Source organism: Scyliorhinus canicula, chromosome 7 (assembly GCF_902713615.1).
Source record: "Scyliorhinus canicula chromosome 7, sScyCan1.1, whole genome shotgun sequence".
NCBI lineage: Eukaryota > Metazoa > Chordata > Chondrichthyes > Carcharhiniformes > Scyliorhinidae > Scyliorhinus > Scyliorhinus canicula.
Genome location: NC_052152.1, coordinates 84,863,205 through 84,886,487, shown reverse-complemented (window position 1 = coordinate 84,886,487; position 23,283 = coordinate 84,863,205). Strand labels below are relative to the sequence as shown.

Sequence of the window (23,283 nt, the reverse complement as noted above, 5' to 3'; positions counted from 1 at the left end):
CTCTGAGGGGAGATTGAGGAAAAAGGCCTGTATTTCTCATGGCTCAGCAAAAAAGTGGTTTAATTGAAACATTTAAAAAATGTTCCCCTTGCTTGGCTGAGGAGCTAGAACATGGGATAGCAGTCTGAATGATGGGCATCGGGCAGAGGGATAGCAGTCTGAATGATGGGCATCGGGCAGAGCTGAGAAGTATCTTCACTAGAATATTCATATTGATGGGATACAGAATTCCAATCATTTGTGTTAAAGGTAGTGGTAGGAAGGTGGAGTTGCAATAGATTATTTATGATCTTGTTAATTAACTGAGCAGACTCAAACCAATTACAATTGAGAAACCCTGTCAGTAAATACTGACATAACTAACTATTTTATATTAATCAACTTTCCATCTCATATTAGAACCTTGATTCTTTGTGGACACTGATGCCAAAAAAGCTGTGGGGATGATAGTAAGATGGAAGCCAAGGGAAATAAGTACTATTGTATTTATGCAATTATTGGGATGAGATTACAAAATGCAGTGCAGCAATATGTGTGGAAGGATCTTGCCAAAGTGAGAACACCTACCATGCAGTGCTGGCCTGGATCTACTTGTGCTGTAGCAATTAGTTACATTAACCATTAGTTCAGGGTTAGCACTGCTGTCTCACAGCACCAGAGACATGGGTTCAATTCTGGCTGTGGAGTTTATACATTCTCCGTGTTCTCTGATTTCCTCCCGCAGTCCATGCTAAATTGCCCCTTGGTCCAGAGATGGGCAGTTTAGGTTATGGGCTAGGGTGGGTGGACATGGGTAGAGATTGCAAATTTGAAGGGCCGGTGCAGATTCGATGGGCCGAGGCGCCGCTTTCTGCACTGTATGGATTTATATGATTCTAAATCCTGATTGTTGAGCAAACGTGTTGCACTAGTTTTGCAAAGTGTCACAATCGCAGTAACCGTTTGAAACAGCCGGAGGAATTGCTCGTGTGGCTGTGGTGGGTGGCGGGCGGAGGGAGTTACCGCTCTGCGCATGTGCCTTTGGGAGTTTTGCCAGATGGGAGCCGAGAAAACATGGCCAATGCTATTTGTGTCATGATTGGACAGGTCAATGCATTCGGAGTTGTTTTCTTCAAGATGGAGGTGAGTCGCGGGCGGAGTTGTAAATGTAGACGGTGTCGCTGGGTGCCTGGCACGGGAGTGTCGGTTAATGTTTGAACCGCAGACGATGGGTGCCTGGCTTCCCGCCTGATTCCGACAGGGAGGCGAGTGAATTATGTCTCCAGATGAACCGACTCCTTCCTGCCACTAGCCGTGGATTTATTTTCTGATTGTGGTGGTGGTTCCCCTAACCCATGGAACTTTTTAGAAAGCAGATTTTTATCCCTTTTTTGGAAACCAAATTATTATCGGACGTTTTGGTCAAAAACTCCTGTGATTTTCATTACTTTCTGCTTACGTTTTGTGGTGACCATGGCAGTGCTGAAGTTAGTCTCTTCACTTCTGACGTATGCCTTTTAAGCAGACTTTAAATGAGCAGAAGCAAAATATACCTGTGCTGCGGATTGTGGAAAGCTAAAGTAAAAACAAATGCTTGAGATATTCAACAGGTCAGGCAGTGTGTGCGTGGAGAGGGAAACACATTTACTTCGCCGCAGACGTTGCTTGAACTGCTGAATATTTACATTATTTTCTGTTTTACTCCCAACTGACAAGTACCGTTTGTCCCAGTTTTCCACGGTAACCCTGACGGTGTTGTCTGACTAGGTCAAAAGAAGTCCGGTAAACATGGTGGTTTAAAGAACTGAGAATGTACATATGTTATTTTAGTTCAACTGCATTGAGAGGTCCTTGCGAAGATAGAACATACAGTGCAGAAGGAGGCCATTCGGCCCATCGAGTCTGCACCGACCCACAAGCCCTAACTTCCACCGTATCCCAATAACCCCACCTAACCTTTTTTTTTGGTCACGAAGGGCAATTTATCATTGCCAATCCACCTAACCTACACATCTTTGGACTTTAGGCAGAAACCACAGCACCCGGAGGAAACCCATGCATACAATGGATGATCCCTGGAATGGCGGGTGATGAACGGCTGAGGATCCTGGGATTGTATTCATTGGAGTTTAGAAGGTTAAGGGGAGATCTAATAGAAACTTACAAGATAATACATGGCTTAGAAAGGGTGGACGCAAATAAACTGTTTCCGTTAGGCGAGGAGACGAGGACCCGTGGGCACAGCCTTAGAATTAGAGGGGGTAAATTCAGAACAGAAATGCGGAGACATTTCTTCAGCCAGAGAGTGGTGGGCCTGTGGAATTCATTGCCGCCGAGTGCAATGGAGGCCGGGACGCTAAATGGCTTCAAGGCAGAGATAGATAAATTCTTGATGTCGCGAGGAATTAAGGGCTACGGGGAGAATGCTGGTAGGTGGAGTTGAAATGCCCATCAGCGATGATTGAATGGCGGAGTGGACTCGATGGGCCGAATGGCCTTACTTCCACTCCTATGTCTTATGGTCTTACACGGAGAACATGCAGACAGTAACCCAGCAGGAAATCGAACCGGGGATCCTGGCAATGTGATGCCACAGTACTATCCACTTGTGCTACAGTGCTGCCCCGACACCCAAGTTGGCCAGTTCACATGTCTAATGCTACTGTGAACTGTGTATATGTTCATAATATACAAATACATTAGACTGCTTCCACTTTGCTTAAAAAAAAAGGTTTGGAATGTTTTGGCTTTAGTTCAATATTCTTTCTCTTGGTACTTCAGACACAAATCAAAACTGGTTCACACACTACTATACGCATTGGACTAAATGGATTATGCTTTGATTCATCCCTCGCTGGGATTATGTGACCTAAGTGGACATTTATGATTTTATCATTTTCAACCAGGTATTCTTTTAGTTATATAAAGGAGAAAATTAAACTCCTTGGAGAGGCACGGTTTGATCAAGGATAGGCAGCATACCTCGTCAGAGGTAGGTCATACCTAACAAATTTGATTGAATTTTTCAAGGTGGTTGGGTGTGTAGATGAGGGTAGTACAGTTGATGTAGTTTCTATGATTTTCACCAAAGCCTTTGACAAAGGTCCTACGTGAATGTTGTCAGAGCTATAAAAGTATAGCTATGAGGAGAGTTTGAATAGGTTGGCGTTATTTTCCTTGAAGGCTGAGGGGGTGACTTGATTGAGATGTACAAAATTATGAGATAGAGTGGGCAAGATAAAATAGTTTCCCTTGGTGGGGAATTCTAGAACCAGGGGACACGATTCAAGATAAGTGGCAGAAGATGTTGAGGGGGCATGAGGAAGATCTTTTTTGCACAGAGGGTAGTGGGTGTCTGAAATTTGCTGCTCAATTTGCTGGTGGTGGAGGCAGACCCTAAACTTGTAAGTACCTGCACCCGCACCTTTAAGTGCTGTGAGCTAGGGCTATTGGCTAGGTGCAGAAAGGTGGGTTTTCAGAGGGGATTCACTAGGCTGTTGCATTTGAATTATTATTTTTTTTTAAAAATAATTTTTATTGACATTTTTGCAAAATATAAACATCGCAACAATATTAACAAAACAACCGCGGTTAAAAACCCAAGAACAACACCCACCCAACTTCAAAAGCAACTACAAACAAAAGAAAAAACAAAAGAACACCCAAACAACAAAAGGGAAAGAGATAACACCCGCCACATCCCACAAACCCATGTACACAGTTCTCCCTCCCACCGAACCAAACCCCCCCCCCCCCCCCCCCCGGGTTGCTGCTGCTGCCGGCCTATTTCCCTACCATTCTGCCAGGAAGTCCAGGAAAGGTTGCCACCGCCTAAAGAACCCTTGTTCTGATCCCCTCAGGGCAAATTTCACCTTCTCCAATTTAATGCACCCCACCATATCATTGATCCAGGCCTCCACGCTTGGGAGCCTCGCATCCTTCCATTGGAGCAAGATCCTCCGCCGGGCTGCTAGGGACGCAAAGGCCAGAACACCGGCCTCTTTCGCCTCCTGTACTCCCGGCTCCACTGCAACCCCAAAAATTGCGAGTCCCCAGCCTGGCTTGACCCTGGATCCCACCACCCTCGACACCGTCCTTGCTATCCCCTTCCAAAACTCCCCCAGCGCTGGGCATGCCCAAAACATATGGGCGTGGTTCGCTGGGCCCCCCGAACACCTAGCACACCTGTCTTCGCCCCCGAAAAACCTACTCATCCTCGTCCCAGTCATGTGGGCCCTATGCAGCACCTTGAACTGTATGAGGCTAAGCCTCACACAGGAAGAGGAGGAATTCACTCTCACCAGGGCATCCGCCCACGTCCCCTCCTCAATCTCCTCACCCAGCTCCTCTTCCCATTTACCCTTCAGTTCCTCCACCAAGGCCTCGTCTATCTCCTGCATCACCCGGTATATGTCCGAAATCCTTCCTCCTCCAACCCACACCCCCCGACAGCACCCTGTCCCGTACCCCACGTGGGGGCAGCAAGGGGAACCCCTCCACCTGCTGCCTGGCAAACGCCCTCACCTGCATGTAACTAAACATGTTCCCCGGGGGAGCTCAAACTTCCCCTCTAACTCCCCCAAGCTCACGAACCTCCCACAAACAGGTCCCTCGACCTCCTAACCCCTACCCTGTGCCAGCCCAGAAATCCACCATCAATGCTCCCTGGGACAAACCGATGGTTCCCCCGTATCGGGGCCTCCATCGAGCCCCCCACCTCTCCCCTATGCTGTCTCCATTGCCCCCAAATTTTGAGGGTAGCCGCCACCACATACCTCGTATACCTCGTTGGAGGGAGCGGCAACGGCGCCGTTACCAGCGCCTCCAGGCTCGTGCCCACACATGACGCCACCTCCATCCTATTCCATGCTGCCCCTTCCTCGTCCATTACCCACTTACGCACCATCGCTGCGTTGGCAGCCCAATAGTACCCACAGAGGTTGGGCAACGCCAGCTCCCCCATCCCTGCCCCGTTCCAGGAACAATCTTCTCACCCTCGGAGTCCCATGCGCCTACACAAATCCTGTAATACTCCTGTTGACCCTCCTAAAAAAGGCCTTCGGGATAAGGATGGGGAGGCACTGGAACAGGAACAAAAACCTCGGGAGCACCGTCATCTTAATGGACTGCACCCTCCCCGCCAGTGACAGCGGTAACATATCCCACCTCTTGAACTCCTCCTCCATCTGCTCCACCAACCTTGTGAGGTTGAGCTTGTGCAGGGCCCCCCAACTCCCAGCCACCTGGACACCTAGGTACCTGAAACTCTTCCCTGCCTGCTTCAGTGGGAGCCTACCAATCCCCTCCTCCTGATCCCCCCGGATGCACCACGAACAACTCGCTCTTGCCCAGGTTCAACTTATACCCAGAGAAACCCCCGAATTCACTAAGAATCCTCATCACCTCCGGCATCCCCCCCCCACCGGTCCGCCACATACAGTAACAGGTCGTCCGCATAAGCTACACTCGATGCTCCTCCCTACCCCGACACCAGACCCCTCCAGTTCCCTGACTCCCTCAACGCCATGGCCAGGGGCTGAATCGCCAACGCGAAGGGCAAGGGGACAGGGGGCTCCCCTGTCTCATCCCCCGGTACAGCCGAAAGTACTTCCGACCGCCTCCTATTGTGGCTACACTCGCCATCGGGGCCTCGTAGAGCATCCTCACCCAACGATAAACCCCTCCCCAACCAAAACCCCTCCAATCCTCCTACAGATACTCCACTCAACCCTATCAAAGGCCTTCTCCGCATCTAATGCCACCATTATCTCCGCCTCTTCTTCTACAGCCGTCATCATAATACGTTGAGGAGCCTTCGTACGTTCGTATTCAACTGCCTTCCCTTCACAAGCCCCGTCTGGTCCTCATGAATGACCCCGGCACGCAATCCTCTATTCCTGTGGCTAGATCTTTGCCAGCAGCTTGGCGTCGACATTTAGCAGCGAAATCGGCCTATATGACCCGCTTCAGGATCAAGGAAATCAGCGCCCGTGACATAGTTGGGGGCAAAGCCCCCCCCCTCCCTTGCCTCGTTAAAGGTCCGGACCAACAGGGGGCCCAACAGGTCCACACACCTGTTATAAAATTCCGCCGGAAACCCATCCGGCCCCGGCGCCTTCCCCGACTGCATGCTCCCTATCCCTTTGACCACCTCCTCCAGCTCGATCAGCGCCCCCAGTCCTTCCACCTGCTCCTCCTCCACCCTCGGAAATCGCAGCTTGTCCAAGAGGCGCCCCGTCCACCCCCCTTCACTGGGGGTTCCGACCGGTACAGTTCCCCATAGAAGTCCCTGAAGATCCCATTAACATCTACCCCCCTCCGCACCACCTTCCCAGCTCTATCCGTCACTCCCCAAATCTCCATGGCTGCGTCCCGCTTTCGGAGCTGGTGTGCCAGCATCCTGCTCGCCTTCTCCCCATACTCATACACCGCCCCCTGTGCTTTCCTCCACTGAGCTTCCGCCTTTCTGGTAGTCAATAGGTCGAACCTGGCCTGAAGGCTACGCCTCTCCCCCAGAAATCCCTCCTCCGGAGTCTCCGCATATCTCCTATCCACCCTCAGCATCTCCCCTATCAGTCTCTCCCTCTCCCTCTGCTCCCCCCTCTCCCTATGGGTTCGGCTGGAAATCAATTCCCCTCTAGTCACCTCCTTCAATCCTCCCAGACCGTCCCCACTCGACCTCCCCGTTGTCGTTGGCCTCAAGGTACCTCTCGATACACCCCGAACCCTCTCGGCCACCTCCTCGTCTGCCAGCAGCCCCACCTCCAGCGCCAGAGCGGACGTTGGTCCCTCTCCTCCCCCAGCCCGAGGTCCACCCAGTGCGGGGCATGATCTGAAATGGCAATGGCGGAGTATTCCACATCCTCCACCCTCGAATCCAGCCCCCTGCTCAGGACAAAAAAAAATCAATCCTCGAATAGGCCTTATGCACGTGGGAGAAAAACGAGTACTCCCTGACCCTTGGCCTCGCAAACCTCCATGAATCCACCCCCCACATCTGGTCCATAAATCCCCTCAACACCTTAGCCGCCGCCAGCCTCCTACCCGTCCGGGACTTGGATCGATCCAATGGGGGATCCAGTACCGTGTTGAAGTCCCCCCCATGATCAAGCCCCCCACCTCCAGGTCCGGAATGCGGCCCAACTTACGCCGCATAAATCCCGCATCGTCCCAATTTGGGACGTAAACATTCACCAACACCACCTGCTCCCCCTGCAGCTTACCACTCACCATCACATACCTCCCGCCACTGTCAGCCACCACATTTAACCGCCTCAAACGTCACCTTCCCCACTAGGATTGCCACCCCCGACTCTTCCCATCCAGCCTTGAGTGAAATACTTGGCCCACCCATCCCTTCCTCAGCCGAACCTGGTCCGCCACTTTCAGGTGTGCCTCTTGGAGCATGGCCACATCTGCCTTCAGCCCTTTCAGGTGCGCAAACACCCGGACCCGTTTGACCGGCCCATTCAGCCCCCTCACATTCCAGGTTATCAGCCGAATCAGAGGGCTCCCTGCCCCCCTCCCCTGCCGATTAGCCATAACCATCCCTTGCCCACCACCGGCCAGCGTACCCCGCTCTGCCAGTTCCCCACGGCGGCAAATCCCCCCCTCCAGCACCCCCTGCATCCTCCAGCTCCTTCCTGACCGTTTCAGCAGCAACCCGGTACCCCCCCCCCCCCCCCCCCCCCCCCCCCCAAGGGCTAGGACCCCTCCTAGCTGCGCCCCTCCCTCCATAGCACTCCCGTGAGCCAGCTAACTTCTGCTGACCCCGGCGACTCCCGCCCTACCTCCGACTCCTCCCCACGTGGGACTACCCCTCCTCCATTGTGCCCATTAGCGGGTCCTCCTCCCCCACCCCGCTCTTGCGCGGGAAAAGAAAACAGCCAGCAACGGCCCGCGCATCTCAGCCCCGACTCCGCCCCCACCATCTCCCAGCGCGGGAAACCCGAGAAAAGCCCGCGCTTTCGCCCTGCCCAGCCCCGCCTCCTCTAGGGCAACTCCCATTGTCAGTCCCCCCCACCAGCTCCCCGAACTCCCCGTTTACCCCCCTGCCCAAACCCGTCCACCAGACCCAGACAGAAAAAACCCATACAAAAAAGACATAACAACATCACCCCACCCACCATAAGGCCAACCCACATCTTACATTAACCCGAGCAAATACAAGTACAGTTTTATACAACATCCCCCATCGTAGGACCCTCAGTTGAGTCCAGTTTCTCGGCCTGCACAAAGGCCCACGCCTCTTCCGGGGACTCAAAATAATGTGCCGATCCTTATAGGTGACCCACAGACGCGCCGGCTGCAACATGCCAAACTTCACGCTCCGTCTGTGGAGCACCGCCTTCGTCCGGTTAAACCCGCCCTCCGCTTCGCCACCCTCCGCACTCAAGTCCTGGAAGATCCGCACCTCCGTGTTCTCCCACTTGCTGCTCGCTCCTTCTTGGCCCACCGGAGCACACACTCACGATCCACGAACCGATGAAACCGCACCAACACCGCCCGCGGCGGCTCGTTTGGCTGGGCCCCTAGCCAGAATTATTGTGGGCCCCCCTCTAACTCCAGGGGCCCCTGGAAGGACCCAGCCCCCATCAGCGAGTTCAACATAACAACCACATAGGCCGCCAGATCCGACCCCTCCAGCCCCTCCATGAGGCCCAGGATCCGCAAATTCTTCCGCCTCGACCGGTTGTCCAGCTCCTCGAACCGCTCCTGCCACCTTTTATGGAGCGCCTCGTTCATCTCCACCTTTCCCGCGACGGCCACGGCCTCATTCTCCCTTTCGGAGGCCTGCTTCTGCAGCTCCCGGATCGCGACTGGACTGTCTGAGCCTCCATCAGCTCTCTGTTGGTAACCTTCAACGACTCCAGCAGCTCCACCTTAAGCTCCTGGAAGCAGCGCAGCAGAGTCGCCTGCTGCTCCTGCGCCCACTGCCTCCGGGCCTCCGCCGGCCGCCATTTTGTTTTTTTTACCCCGCTTCCACCGTTTTTCTTCTTACCCCACTCCTGGTCCGGAGCATAGGACCGTAGGGGTCGACTCCTGTCCTCTTTGCATTTGAATTATGAAGAGAGGCTGGATAGGCTCAGGTTGTTTCCTTTAAAACAGAGAAGGCTGAGGGAGGACCTGATTGAGGTGTATAAGATTATGAAGGGTATGGATAGAAAGCAGCTGTGTCTCTTGTTGAAGGGTCAATAATGAGGGGGCATAATTTTAGGGTGAGGATCAGGAGGTGTAGAGGGTATTTCATAGATTATCATAGAATTTACAGTGTAGAAGGAGGCCATTCGGCCCATCGAGTCTGCACCGGCTCTTGGAAAGAGTACCCTACCCAAGGTCAACACCTCCACCCTACCCCCATAACCCAGTAACCCCACCCAACACTAAGGACAATTTTGGACACTAAGGTTCAATTTATCATGGCCAATCCACCTAACCTGCACATCTTTGGACTGTGGGAGGAAACCGGAGCACTCGGAGGAAACCCACACACACACTGGGAGGATGTGCAGACTCCGCACAGACAGTGACCCAAGCCGGAATCGAACCTGGGACCCTGGAGCTGTGAAGCAATTGTGCTATCCACAATGCTACCGTGCTGAGGAAAATGTTTTTATCCAGAGTGGTCAGAGTCTGGAATGCACTGCCTGGGAGGGTAGTAGAGCAGGAAACTTCACAATCTTTAAAAAAATATGTGTGGATGAGCACTTGAAATGTCATAACATTCAAGGCTATGGGCCAACTGCTGCAAAGTGGGATTAGTGTAGTTTTGTTTGTGAAGACTCCATGGGCTGAAGGGTCTCTTTACTGTATGACTATGAACCACATCCCATTTATGTGACTTGTGATGGCTACTCAACACAAATATGTTAATTTTTGCTAAAACGGATTCTCTTTTATTTGTATCATACTGACATTGTGATCGAATTGTTTGTGTTTGACTGAACAATTAAGTGCAGTAGAACCAGACTCAAATGTTTCCTTAAACTTCTCTTTTTCAAAATGTGAGTGCATACCCTATGTGAAGTATGGAGTTGTTCTATTCTGAAGAAAATGAACCAGCTGCTTTTACATCTGAAATTTGAACACTAATGCAGTTCCTTAAGTGCTTGTTTAACTACCTTGACAGATTTTTCTGCTGCTCCATTTGATTTCTGATAGCAAATAAGGGTAAAGGTATAATTGATACTGTTTTCGTCATGGAAATTGGGAATGGAGCAGAATTAAATTGAGGGCCTTTATCTGAGAAATTCCTTGAGGTAATACATGACAAGTAAAATTGGGCCACAACTCAACTATTCATTCAACATTTGATTTTTGATCCATGTACTTTATTTCAATGCACTTCGAATAATTATCGATGAGCACAAGAAATTATAATTTTCCTTTTTAACAAAAGTCTCCTAGCTCATTGAAATGGATGACTCTACCAGGAGTTTTAGATGGCGTATTTCTGCAGTTTTACAAGGTCGTGGTTAAACCACACCATTTACAAGTCCTTTTCATAGACTCCCTACAGTGCAGGAGGTGGCCATTTGGCCCATCGAGTATGCCTGACTCGACAACAGCGAATACTATCCAGTCTTGCTCTGGTACGCCAACCCTGAAACCCCGGAACCCCACCTAACCTGTACATCTTTGAATCCTAAGGGGCATTTCTATCATGGCCAACCCACCTAACCTGCACATTTTTGGACAGTGGGAGAAAACTGGAGCGCCCGGAGGAAACCCAAGCAGAATGTGCAAGCTCTACACAGTCACAAAGTTTGGAATTGAATATGGGTCACTGACAATGTGCAGCAGCAATATTAACCACTGTGCCCATGTGCTGCTCATTTTTGCTGTGGATTTCATGCTGACTATTCCTATGTGTTCAATATGGAGTTCTGCCAGAATGCTATCTCGTGAAGCACCAGGTACCACCATTCTGCAACTCCAGTAATGCAGTCCTGATCACACAATTATTGTGACAATTGTGAAACAGTTTCAGTTCCTTGTCTGAACTCTGGTCAAATACTGCCCAACCATTTGTTGATATACTTTTTTCGACACAGAAATTAAGTAGTATTGAACCATGGGGTTATTGAACATTGACTGTAGCCTCTACCGTTACTAGCTGTGACCCCTTTTCATTGATTTTTAGGCCCAGATAAACTATCTGGATTGCACAAAAAGCACACTTTCTCCTTTTCAACTTTGCATTGTGATCAATGACTCTTTCGCACTTGGAGGATTTTCTTCATCTTTTGATCAACATGCCTCCCTGATTAGGGTGATAATGCTAAATTTTTGCAAGTCCAGAGGTAATCATCAGTCGAACCCAGATAACTTAAAAGAGCCTTTTATTTACCGCGGGGCTGCAACACAGCTGTAACGCAGAGTTACAGCAAGTGAAAAAAAGCAAATTTCTTAGTTACAGTTGACTATATAATATTCTTACAAAACCCATCACGCCTTTCAATTTAGTAGTGATAGCAATTAGCTCATTACGCCCCTCCTTTTAAGTAATTAATGTTTCTCCCATCATTATATATAGTTTAGTTTTATAGCATAGACACTTCTTTATCAGAACAGTCCTGAGGAGTGAATATTCCCCCGGCTGTGTTTCGTTCCCACCACAGATTCTCACAGACAGTCAAGGTCATTATAACGCGTTCTCACAGGAACCATACATTTAACAAGGCACTTTCACATTGCTGTACAACTTGACATTCCATTACCCATCAAGCTCTGATTTTAACTTGACCAAACTCTCATTCATTTCCCATCATGCTCTGATTCTAACTTGAGCCAAACTCTCATTCCCCCCTTTTATCTTTTCATGATAACTTTCTAATCCATAGCCACTTGCCTTAGTCTTTCCCATCTAACTGCACTTCTATCATTTCCTCCTCCCCTCTGCATCTTCTTTCTCATCCATTAGACCTACTTCATGTTGCTGTATTAACTGTTGAGGAATTACTGCTTCACTGACACTTTTACACAAGCATTTCATTAGGAAGCTAAGCATGATTATTATAAGTATTACAATTCCCAGAACCACTAATCCATGCACCAGATAAGACCCCATGATCCGCCCCAGATACGTGTTTACATGTAATTCCCTTTACTGCCTTTCGCTTACGTTACGCCTTGTCCTTTGAAGGATTAATGTTTGATCCCTTTCACTTTCCTGCCTATAAGGTTGTTCTCACTAACACATCTCTCCCTTATACTTTTGTCCTGGCGGTACTATGCCTGTTTTTGCAACTATAGTCCCATCTACATCCAATCCGATGGCAGGGCAATCTTCCTTCAGTTCTTCCATTAAGGAGCAGGGTTTGGTGCGGTCGTCACACGTAGGTCGAACATCCGTCCACCGAGGTCACATTCCAGGATCCTCCTCCCTCAGGGTCGTTGTTGATGCAGCGCAAAGTATCGTCCTGACACAAGTGGGCAGCACGGTAGCATTGTGGATAGCCACAATCGCTTCACAGCTCCAGGGTCCCAGGTTCGATTCCGGCTTGGGTCACTGTCTGTGCGGAGTCGGCACATCCTACCCGTTGTGCGTGGGTTTTTCCTCCGGGTGCTCCGGTTTCCTCCCACAGTCCAAGATGTGCAGGTTAGGTAGATTGGCCATGATAAATTGCCCTTAGTGTTGGGTGGGGTTACTGGGGTATGGGGATAGGGTGGAGGGGTTAACCTTGGGTAGGGTGCTCTTTCCAGGAGCCGGTGCAGACTCGATGGGCTGAATGGCCTCCTTCTGCACTGTAAATTCTAATGTAAATCTTGTTAGTGATGGACTCGTTTTCCGCTGCCTCCACAGGTTCTTTGCTTGGCCTCCCCATTTGTCTCCAAGAGTCCCATCAAGATCATGGTGATAAGTAGGTAATTCATCCTACAGGCTGGGTGGAACTGTAACCTAGGGCTTGGAAACAAAAAGGTTATTTTTCATTTTACTTTAAGGCCTTACAATGACGGATGTGGGTTCAGGCATTTTTCCCCAGTCCTTTCCTAATCCAATTACGAATCAGGACATACTCTCCCGGATTAATAGTGACAGAAGGGAGGTATTTCCTCATAAGGGGCTCGCACCTGTGAATGGAGGCCTTTCAACACCTTAGTTAAGGTTATCACATAGTTGGCCATTTCAGTAGTCATTGTTTTCTTGATACCAGGGGGTGCGAAAGGGTCTGCCGTATAGAATTCCGGCAGGACTCAGTCGTGTCTTTCCGGCCGGGTTTGCACGTATCTGGAAGAGGGCAATAGGCAATATTTTGAGCCAAGTGGCTCCAGTCTCTAGTCTCTGCCTGTAGTTTTGCCAGTTTCGTTTTTTAATGTCTGATTAGCTCTTTCTACCATTCTCGCTGCCTGGGGTCGGTACGCGCAATGTAATTGTTTTATTCCCAGCTGAGTACAAAATTCCTTATTGATCTGTCCCACAAAATGAGGTCAGAGCTTAATCGATGTGGAATCCCAAATCTAGGAACAATTTCTCGCATCAAAACGTTTACCACCGTGGAAGCTTTGTTATCTACAGTGGGATAAGCTTCTATCCACTTACTAAATACACCAACAATAACCAATACATGTTTATAACATTGGTATCTTTCCAACTCAATGTAATCCCTCTGGAGTGTCTCAAAGGGACCTTCCGGTAACAGTGTTTTGCCCATTTCACAGGGTATTGCTTTTCCAGGGTTATATTGCTGACATACCAGGTAACGACTGCTAATGTTTTGTACTATTTCCTGCAGCTTGGATGCCACCAAGTCTTCAGCAATATATATCACCCGTAGCTCGTGCACCACAATGAGTTGCAAAGTGAACACATTCAGTGACCCAGGCTGCCAAGGCGTCGGTCAGACAAGTTTGTCCTGCCAGGGTGACCCACAACTTAGTTACGTGATCATAATGACACCCCAATTCTTCCCACAACTGTTTCATACTTTTAGGAGCATCCTGCAACTTAATGACGTCGGCAATAGTTGGCTTTGGCTTTTCCGAGGGAGACTGGCTTGGTGAGCTTTTAGTCTGACTCATAATTCTTGGCACCACCATCTCCTTCCATTGGGAGGCTTCTTTGGTTTGGTGGTCTGCCTGTCTATTTCCTATATCTGTTGGGGGTTTTACCCGATGTATGGGCAGTGCATTTTATAACCGCCATTTGTTTGGGCAACATCAGGGCCTGTAGCAAGTGAGAAACTAATGCGTTGTGTGAAATCTGTTTGCCGGCGGATGTCAAAAATTCTCTATTTTTTTTTTCTTATACTTGGCCAAAGTCATGCGTGACTCCAAAGGCATATCTAGAGTCTGTATAAATAGTCACCCTTAAATCCCTTCCGAGAACACAGGTCCGAATTAGGGCAAATAACTTGGCTTGTTGGGCTGAGAACGGGGTTTCAAAGGCTGCTGCCTCCAAGGTTTGCCCGTCCTGATTTACTATCGCATACCCTGATTTACTATCGCGTTTTCCTGATAACCGCTCCCCCTTTCACCGATGGAAGCACTTCCATCTGTGAACATGGTCAGGTCTGGGTCGTTAAGAGGGGCATCCGACAGGTCCTCCCTGACAGATGAATCTTTATAAGTGGAATGCAATCGTGTCGGGGTGTTCTTGCCCAAGGGGTGGATTGGGTGAAGAATTTTGCAGGGATTAATAGTGGGTGCAATGGTGGAATGGAGCTTTGGATTGTTCAAGAGATAAAATCTCATACTTGTTCTGTCGAGCCAATGGTGAGATGCTGAGTTTGGAGCTGGCCTAGTACGGCCCGTGACTGAATGAGAGCCCAGACTGGGAATAGCTTGTTGTTTTAGCGGATACTGCCTGTACTTACCCAGCGTGCTTGGGTCTCATAAGACAGTTTACAGGGAATGTGCTTGTTCAGCCATTTTGTTCATTAAGTATCTAAGTTCTACGTCGCATTCAACCTTTGCATGTCTAGCAATGTACCATAAAAGTTTCTTGCTTAAATCAGTCACTACATTATTGATTATACCTCTTCTAACCCTGTGTAGATCGTCATGCCCTCAAATCTAGTGGCAAACCCGTTCATTGGCAAGCCCGCTTCATAACACCTTACTTAAAACACTGTACATATTTAATTCATGTTAGAACAATACCGGACGCGGCGAGAAGCAGACACAAGTTTGTATACGCATTCCGATGTCTTCCCCGAATGTAGCTGTAGTCAAGCATTAAAATAAGCTATGTCCTTGGTCCAGTCCCTGACTGCTGGATGCAATATCTCATTCAATAAAATTATCTAAAGCACCAGAGTTCATAGAGCACATGTATCCTGTGTACGTGAAGTCAATAAGTCAATGATGTTCAAGTGCCTTGAAGTGCTTGTAGTGGTTCTGAGATCTCAAGAGTCATCACAAGTCTCCACAGGTGCTGCTGTCATGCCAGCCTTTCCTGAATGTTTAACCTAAAAATTGAAAGGAAAAGTGTCCTGGTCGTCACCAGGTGTTAAATGTTGTCCGTATGAATCTTTTCCTGTATTGGCCGAACACTTGTGTTATGCAGGGGTTAGTTGTCCTTATATATATATGTCAAACCTTTCATATCCATTTATAATAACTCACGTGTCTCAAAATTTCCTGACGCTTCTGCAAATATCGTGGCAACCTATAGTTACTTGTAATTATCTGCACTATATTTCCTAGTTCTAACACCAAAGATCCATTCTGCATGGGACCAAAGTGGCTTAATTAATCTGAAAAAAATCTGAAAGTTCAAAACTTAAGATTTGTAAGTTCCAATTAAAATGCATCTTCAGCTGTGTGGACTTTCCATTACTTTATCAGAATTAAAAGGCCAGAGCTCACAGGCAAACCCAGCATGGGAGTGTTAAGACATCTGGATTATACACAAAAGCTTGTTGAAAGGTTTAATTTTCTTGCAGAGACAAAAAGGGGCGTATAGTGGGTGGATAAACTGGAATGATGCCATTCGCATCTCTAAACGTTTAAAAAAAATATTTTTCACTCAAATGGACTGGGAGTAAAAGTTAGATTGCTGTCAAATTCCCGTTATCAAGTCTCAGAACGATATGTGCTCTCTATGGAGTTGCTTTAATCAGAGTTACTTTTCTGAAGTTTTAATTTCCAAGCTAATTTTGAAATAGCAAATACAATGTTATTGAATCTTTGACTGAACCAATTTTGCGCTGTATCGTTGTTCTTTCCCAGACGAACATGATCATGGACATATTTTATTTACCCATCTGTTCTTTATACTTAATTCTGCACTCTCATAATTAAAACATCTGCGTTGTGAGACAGGTTAGTTTTACCCTACTGATGATTATTTGTGTCAGGGAAGTTTTAACCCTGAAATAATGAAACACTGGCTTGATCATATGTCATATGCATTGCAACTTGTCATATGTATTTCAATTATCCCAACTTCCACTGAACATCATAAAACTAATATATTTTTATTCTTACATACGTGATTTTGCACCCTGATTAAAATTCCTTGTCTATCAAAATTACCCTGGAAATGCCAATGATAGCCTTTGAAAAGAAAAAATTGTTAACTGTACTCAAACTATAATCTTTAAAGGCAATGCGTAGACAATTTGAAGCTTTCAAATAATCACAGCTTGAAACATAACTTTTAAAGTCAAAGTCTGAAAATGAAATATGAATTCTTTCCCTCTCTTTAAAGTCAAACTAGGAAAATTAAATATGAATTCTTTCCCTCTCTCTCTTGTCTATCGCTCTCCCTCTCTACGTAACTCTGTCTGTCTTTGGAACTCTTGTCGCTCTTTCTCTTTATCTGCCTACCTCTCCGTCTCTGCCTCTCCCTGACTCGCTTTCGCTCTCTCAACTTTCGCTGTCTCTATCAGTCCCTCTCTCTGTCTCTGGCTCTCTCTCTCTCCTTCAGTCCCTTCCTCTGTCTCTCTTTCTCTAACTCTCTCTCTCTAAAATGGCGACAAAATTGTCCATGGTATACTATCTCATATCTGTCCCAAGCGATCTGATCACACCCCAGCACAATCCCAACTGGCCTGGGCCAGACTCGAACACATGTTTGACTCAACGTCCATCCATCAAAAGCAAGGTAATCATAGTCTAAAATGTTTCAGCTTGTATAATCATGGGATAAAATTCACTCTAATTTCAAACGGTGTTTTCTTTAATTTTAAAACTGGGAATTAATTTTTACGCTTAAACAGCTATTTTTTCCTATATGAGGTGTCTTAGAAACACCTGGCTTCTACAGTTAAGTAAAAGTCCTTCTGGAGCCTATTCTAAAATTCCAGATTATAAACCCAAGGTTACTTTCTCAGAAGATAAATCGTAGCAGAGAGATATTAACATTCACAGACCAAGCATACACATTCTCACAGGTCACAAATATCAGAGTAACGAGACAGAATTTTCACATAGCTCAATTAAAGTACTGAACAAAATTTTTCATTCTCCTTCGAAAACTTTATCTGTGTTATTCCATTTAAGTCAATTTCCACTGATTAATTTTAGAGGCATTAGCTATTCTTAGAGACGTATATTTCTTTGTGCAGATGACCTGCTTGCTGAAATGGTTAAATTTTTGTACAGAATCGAAAGTCTTGGAGAACTTGGCATGATTCCATCTCCATCCGCAACGTGACCTCAAACATTATCCATCCTTTCTTTCAATTTTCAATGTTCGTTATTTAACCGGTTTTTGGAAAGAGACTTTACTGGATGTTTATTTTTCTTTTATTTCAAATGAATTGAATTACTGCCGAATTTATCTGGACGGCTTGAATGATCTTAAGTTATTCTCGACATGTATCCATTGTTATGTTTCTAACCATTTTGGGAGGGGGATTAGTCATCCTCAGATATTCCTGAACAAAAACTAACTGAGTGTTTTAGCCCCTTTCTGATCTTTTGGACTTCACTTAATTTGATTTTTTTTTCTCCTTGAGACATTCCGGGACAGTCGTTAGCCGTAATTGTTGGCAGTTTTGTAATGTCTTTTGCCAGTTTGCACAATCTGTACAGCCGCTATCTTTACCCGCTTTATTGCTATGCTTAAAGGAGTCAGAGCTCAATTCCTTGTCTTCCAAATGGTGTGAAGGTTTAATTTATGTCATTTGCGCTTCTAACTTTATTTGTCTTATCTTTAGTTCTGTGTATCTCACCATTTTTATCTGTTCCACAGAAATCACACCCATCTTTCATCATTGTTTTTTTTACCAGAGTATTTTGCTCTTTAAAAACCAAAAAAAAAATTTTTAAACTGACTCTTTTACTCATTTGGCCTTGATACCAGATTCGTTGGATGTTACCTCACCGTCTGTCCGCCTTGCCGTGTGACTCTAATTTTTGGCGGTCAAAGGTTTGACTACTCGCCTTGTCCACCGGCTCGAGCGGCGTCCAGCTCAGCAACATCCTTCCAGACTTAGACTAAATGTTACGGGTGAAAATATTCACGTGAAGGCCTGAGTATCAGTAACAAAGCAGTTTATTATGTCAGAATTCTGGGAGATAAGATCTGGGAACTTCGCAGTCCCTGACAGCACCTTATCCCACTTAAACTTAAACTCACATGGATTAATATACAGATTCAAGGCGGATAGCCTAATGATTTGGTTCTTTTCCCATATGCGCATTCCTTTTTTCCAAGACCGTGGCTGTTTTAACTATTCCTTTCTCTGTCAATTTTATACCCAATTTTAATGCATTAGTTTCCCCCCAGTGGCCATTTTTCTTCTCCTAAATTTTAATGCAATTCCCCCCATAATAATCTCAGCTGCTTAGAGTGTTCCGGATACTGTTCACAAAACGTTTGCAGTGCACTGCCACTTTCAAAAGTGGTGTCTAACGTATTATCCATTATACCCTTTATCTGATGCCAGATGGTCCTTCTGATTACAATTTTAATAGCGATCCTAGATCACTAATCCAATTTTAAATTTATCACAGGGTTATCCTGCCCCGTTGTCCAATTGATTAAGGAGATTATGTGGGTGATGTTTTATGCCAGGGTCCGCACGCTTTTTGCCCTGTGTTGTTAAGCAGAGTTATCTGCATCTGCAGGAGATTATAATTTAAATCACGGAGTTATCGCGCTCCGTACAAACCAATCAACAGCTCGAAGGTGACACCGTAAAGATTCTATGTCACCCGCCTTATAAAGTTAACGGGAACCTTTTATCGCAAAGGTTTTAGGTAATAACAAGGACCATGTTGGCATCGATATCTCTTTACCTCCTTTAACTATTTCTTAGGGACTCCAACCCTTATTCTTTAGAGGACTTTAACGGTTCTTTTGAGGAATTTAATCTCAGGGACTCCAACCCAGCTCTTTTGAGGAATTTTAATCTCAGGGACTCTAACCCGTAGCTTTTAGAGCAGGGGTGGGAAAACTACGGCCCGCGGGCCGCATGCGGCCCGCCAAAGGTATTTCTGCGGCCCGCCAAAGGTATTTCTGCGGCCCACCAAGTCATTTAAAAAAAAAAAAAATTTTTTTTTTTTTTTTTAAATTTTTTTTTAAGGTTAATGGGGGGGGGGGGGGGGGGGGGGGGGGGGGGGGGCTGTTGGGTTACTTACTGGTATAGGGTGGATACGTTGACTTGAGTAGGGTGATCATTGCTCGGCACAACGTCGAGGGCCGAAGGGCCTGTTCTGTGCTGTACTGTTCTATGTTCTATATGAGGCGCCCAGAATCATAACCGGGTGAAGTAATTATTTTACTTAATATACTATGCGGCCCTTTGTGAATTGTGAATTTCTGAATGTGGCCCTTGCACGGAAAAGTTTGCCCACCCCTGTTTTAGAGGAATTGATCCTCAGGGACTCAAACCTGTAGCTTTTTTTAAGTTTCTGGGGTTCGCCGGACTGACCTGAATCTCGTAGGGACGTCTCCAGAGCAGGCAGTAGGACAGGCTCGCAACCGGGACAGCGAAGGGGAAAAACCAAAGTGAAAAAATACTCACAATTGGGGGCCCTATTTTCCCCTATGCATCCGGAGGCGATCTGCTGCTTACACCGTCTGCTTCTGTCGACGCACTAGAGATGCCCGCATTCTCCACCAAATTATAATACTCAATTTTTGCAGTCCAGAGGTAATCATCAGTCGAACACCAGATAACTTAAAAGAGCCTTTTTATTTACCGCGGGGCTGCAACACAGCTGTAACTCGGTTACAGCAAGTGAAAAAAAGCTAATTTCTCTTAGTTACAGTTGACTATATATTCTTACAAAACCCATCACGCCTTTCAATCATTAGTGATACAATTAGCTCATTACTCCCCTCCTTTAAGTAATTATTTTCTTCCCATCATTAATAATACAGTTAGTTTCATAGCATAGCACTTCTTTATCAAAAGTCCTGAGGAATGAATCTTCCCCGGCTGTGTTTCGTTCCCACCACAGATTCTCACAGACAGTCATGGTCGTGATAACGCGTTCTCACAGGAACAATACATTTAACAAGGCACTTTCACATTGCTGTACAACTTGACATTCCATTACCCATCAAGCTCTGATTTTTAACTTGACCAAACTCTCATTCCATTTCCCATCATGCTCTGATTCTAACTTGAGCCGAACTCTCAAGGGCTGCACGGTAGCATTGTGAATAGCACAATCGCTTCACAGCTCCAGGGTCCCAGGTTCGATTCCGGCTTGGGTCACTGTCTGTGCGGAGTCTGCACATCCTCCCCGTGTGTGTGTGGGTTTCCTCCGAGTGCTCCGGTTTCCTCCCACAGTCCAAAGATGTGCAGGTTAGGTGGATTGGCCATGATAAATTGCCCTTAGTGTTCCTTAGTGTTGGGTGGGTTACTGGGTTATGGGGATAGGGTGGCGGTGTTAACCTTGGGTAGGGTGCTCTTTCCAGGAGCCGGTGCAGACTCGATGGGCCGAATGGCCTCCTTCTGCACTGTAAATTCTATGATCTATGATTGCACAGGCAATGCACACTCCTTGCACTCCATGGTAGCTTAGAAGATTTTTGGAGAAAACTTCAAACCATGGGGCAATTGCATCTAGGAGGATAACCCAATGCATGTGACTATCATGAGATAGTTTATTTTCTCGATCCAGACTCAGCTGTGTAAAACTGTGAAATAAATCCAATTGTGTGAATACCTTGAATCCTACTAACTCTACATATAAATCTTGGGAGGTCAGTAATGGATACAGCTCATCATCCACTGTCCGGTTGATTTTCTGTACAGACTCATGGTTTTGTTGAATACAACTGCAATTGGTGTTCGCCAATCATTGTCATCAGTTTTCACTAGCACTGTATTTCTCTATCTTCTTTAGACCCTCTTAAACGTGGGCTTTGAGAGCATAACAAACTTTTCCAGTCTTGGACGTTCATTGGGTTTACTTCAGTTGTGTGCTTCCACATCGAATATGCCTTCGTAACTGTCCTTGAAAATGTTGCTATAGTTATTCAATAGCTAATCAAGCTTTTTGATAATCTCAACAGGAAAAATATTCTTGTGGTCAAGCTTCAATCACACAGTCATTTCTTACCTATTAATGTTGGTTAGTTGACATATCTCACAATAACAAATGGACAACTTGAAGGACTTTCTTCTATATTGGACATTGCAATATGGCTCATCTTTTGACAATTAAGGTCTGCCTGTGTTGACCTGCCTGTGCCACATGGATGACTTTATAGGGATAATAAATCAATAAACTGCTGTATTTTGACTAGGTCTCCCTGCTTTAGGCTTGGTGGAAACTTTCTTGCTGTGGGCAGAAGCTTTTCTGGTCACTTGGAAATGATGAAAATTCCTCCCAAAAACCTTTTGATACCTTTTATGCTAAAATAAAATCTTGCATGCTAGCTCAAATGTAAGGTGTGTATTTAATACCTTTGATTAGATTCTTTTCATTCACCAGTCCACACACACATCTGTCTCAATACATGGTCTAAGGACTTGCCAAAGTTACAATGTAACAAATGTTTCAGTGCCACTGTATACTCGTCAGTCACTTCGTCACCAGTCTAGTAATAAATTTGTGGCTTTCAACTATCTCTCGTGGCTTAGGATTGAAATTTTTCTCCAACTTGTTGATTGTTTTTAATGGCTGATCTATTGTCTTGTTGAGAGCAAGGACATGGCGCGCCATTTTTCCTGGGCCAATCTCCATTTGCAGAATTGCATTCCAGTCTTCTTCTAAGTCTTGCATCTCTTTCACCTTTTAAATTCCAAAATATCAGGGGCGGCACAGTAGTTAGCACTGTCGCCTCGCTATGCTGATGACCCAAGTTCGATCCCAGCCCTGGGTCACTGCCTGTGTGGAGTATGCACATTCTCTCCGTGTCTGCATAGGTTTCACCCTCCCAACCCAAAAATGTGCAGAGTAAATGGATTGGCAATGCTAAATTGCCCCTTAATTGGAAAAGAATAATTGGGTAATCTAAATTTAAAAAAAATTCCAAAATGTTATTTTGATCTGAAAACATGTCTATTCTTTCAATGTAGTTCTCGTGCTCTTTCATAAGTATTACAATGCCGGACTAGACCTCAACAGTGGCTAGGATGTTGGACAGAAACCCCAACATTTTATTTTGATTGTGTAAGACTGAGGAAAGGATACCTTGCTCCAGGAGTAATTTCATGTAAAATGAAATGAAATGAAAATTGCTTATTGTCACGAGTAGGCTTCAATGAAGTTACTGTGAAAAGCTCCTAGTCGTCACATTCCGGCACCTGTTCGGGGAGGCTGGTACGGGAATTGAACCATGCTGCTGGACTGCCTTGGTCTGCTTTAAAATAGGAATAGTATTGAAATATCTTCAACATCACACATGAAAATAGCTTACAATTACCCCTTAAACAATGCAAATTGATATTGTGACACAATAACCATTACCCGCTACCTTTATTTCCACTCAAATCATGATCCACTTTTAAATACATATCAGGAATACTTGCTGTAAAGAGATGTCCTGTCATTTTAAGAAAGAGAGATCTTTTGAGACTGCTTGAAAGAAAGAGACCAGACACTTTTGTCAGAATAATGCAGAAACCTTCTCCGTTCCCCTTCCAGTCAAACACTAACTCTGAAAAACATCATCACCTGACGACCCCTGGTTCCTCCCATTAACTACAGCTGAACAGAGACTTCCGGTGGCGCTCGCAAGCGGAGTGGCTGCGTCGGGAAGAGGTTCCCTCTGGTCCGCGATTTTTCGGACATTTTTGGGGGTTTCCCCGTGGTTCTTTCTTCCCGGGTTTCTTTGGCCATGAGGGCCATAGGCGTCGGGTTGGTCCGGTTTGGAGCCGGTGAGGAGCCCTGCGGGAGTGGTGTCCAGCGGACGGAGCGGGAGGCATCGGCCCAGAGGTCGGATGCGTGGGC

At 46.4% G+C, this 23,283-nt stretch overlaps 1 protein-coding gene across 7 annotated transcripts in view; it reads left to right on the top strand.

The window, feature by feature from the left end:
- The first annotated feature begins 960 nt into the window (after positions 1 to 960).
- The window catches only part of LOC119969099 (superoxide dismutase [Cu-Zn]-like), a 74,177-nt gene continuing 51,854 nt past the window's right edge, over positions 961 to 23,283 (top strand). For 2 of the 7 annotated variants that reach the window (XR_005461297.1, XM_038802303.1), the window contains exon 1: positions 968 to 1,122. Coding sequence is in view for 2 of the 7 variants with exons in the window: in XM_038802306.1 (XP_038658234.1) it covers positions 1,054 to 1,122 (69 nt within the window). In the remaining 5 variants the exon portion in view is untranslated. Of the gene's footprint in view, positions 1,123 to 23,283 lie in introns of all 7 variants that reach the window. The other 5 variants (XM_038802306.1, XM_038802305.1, XM_038802304.1 and 2 more) reach the window with 5 other exon arrangements.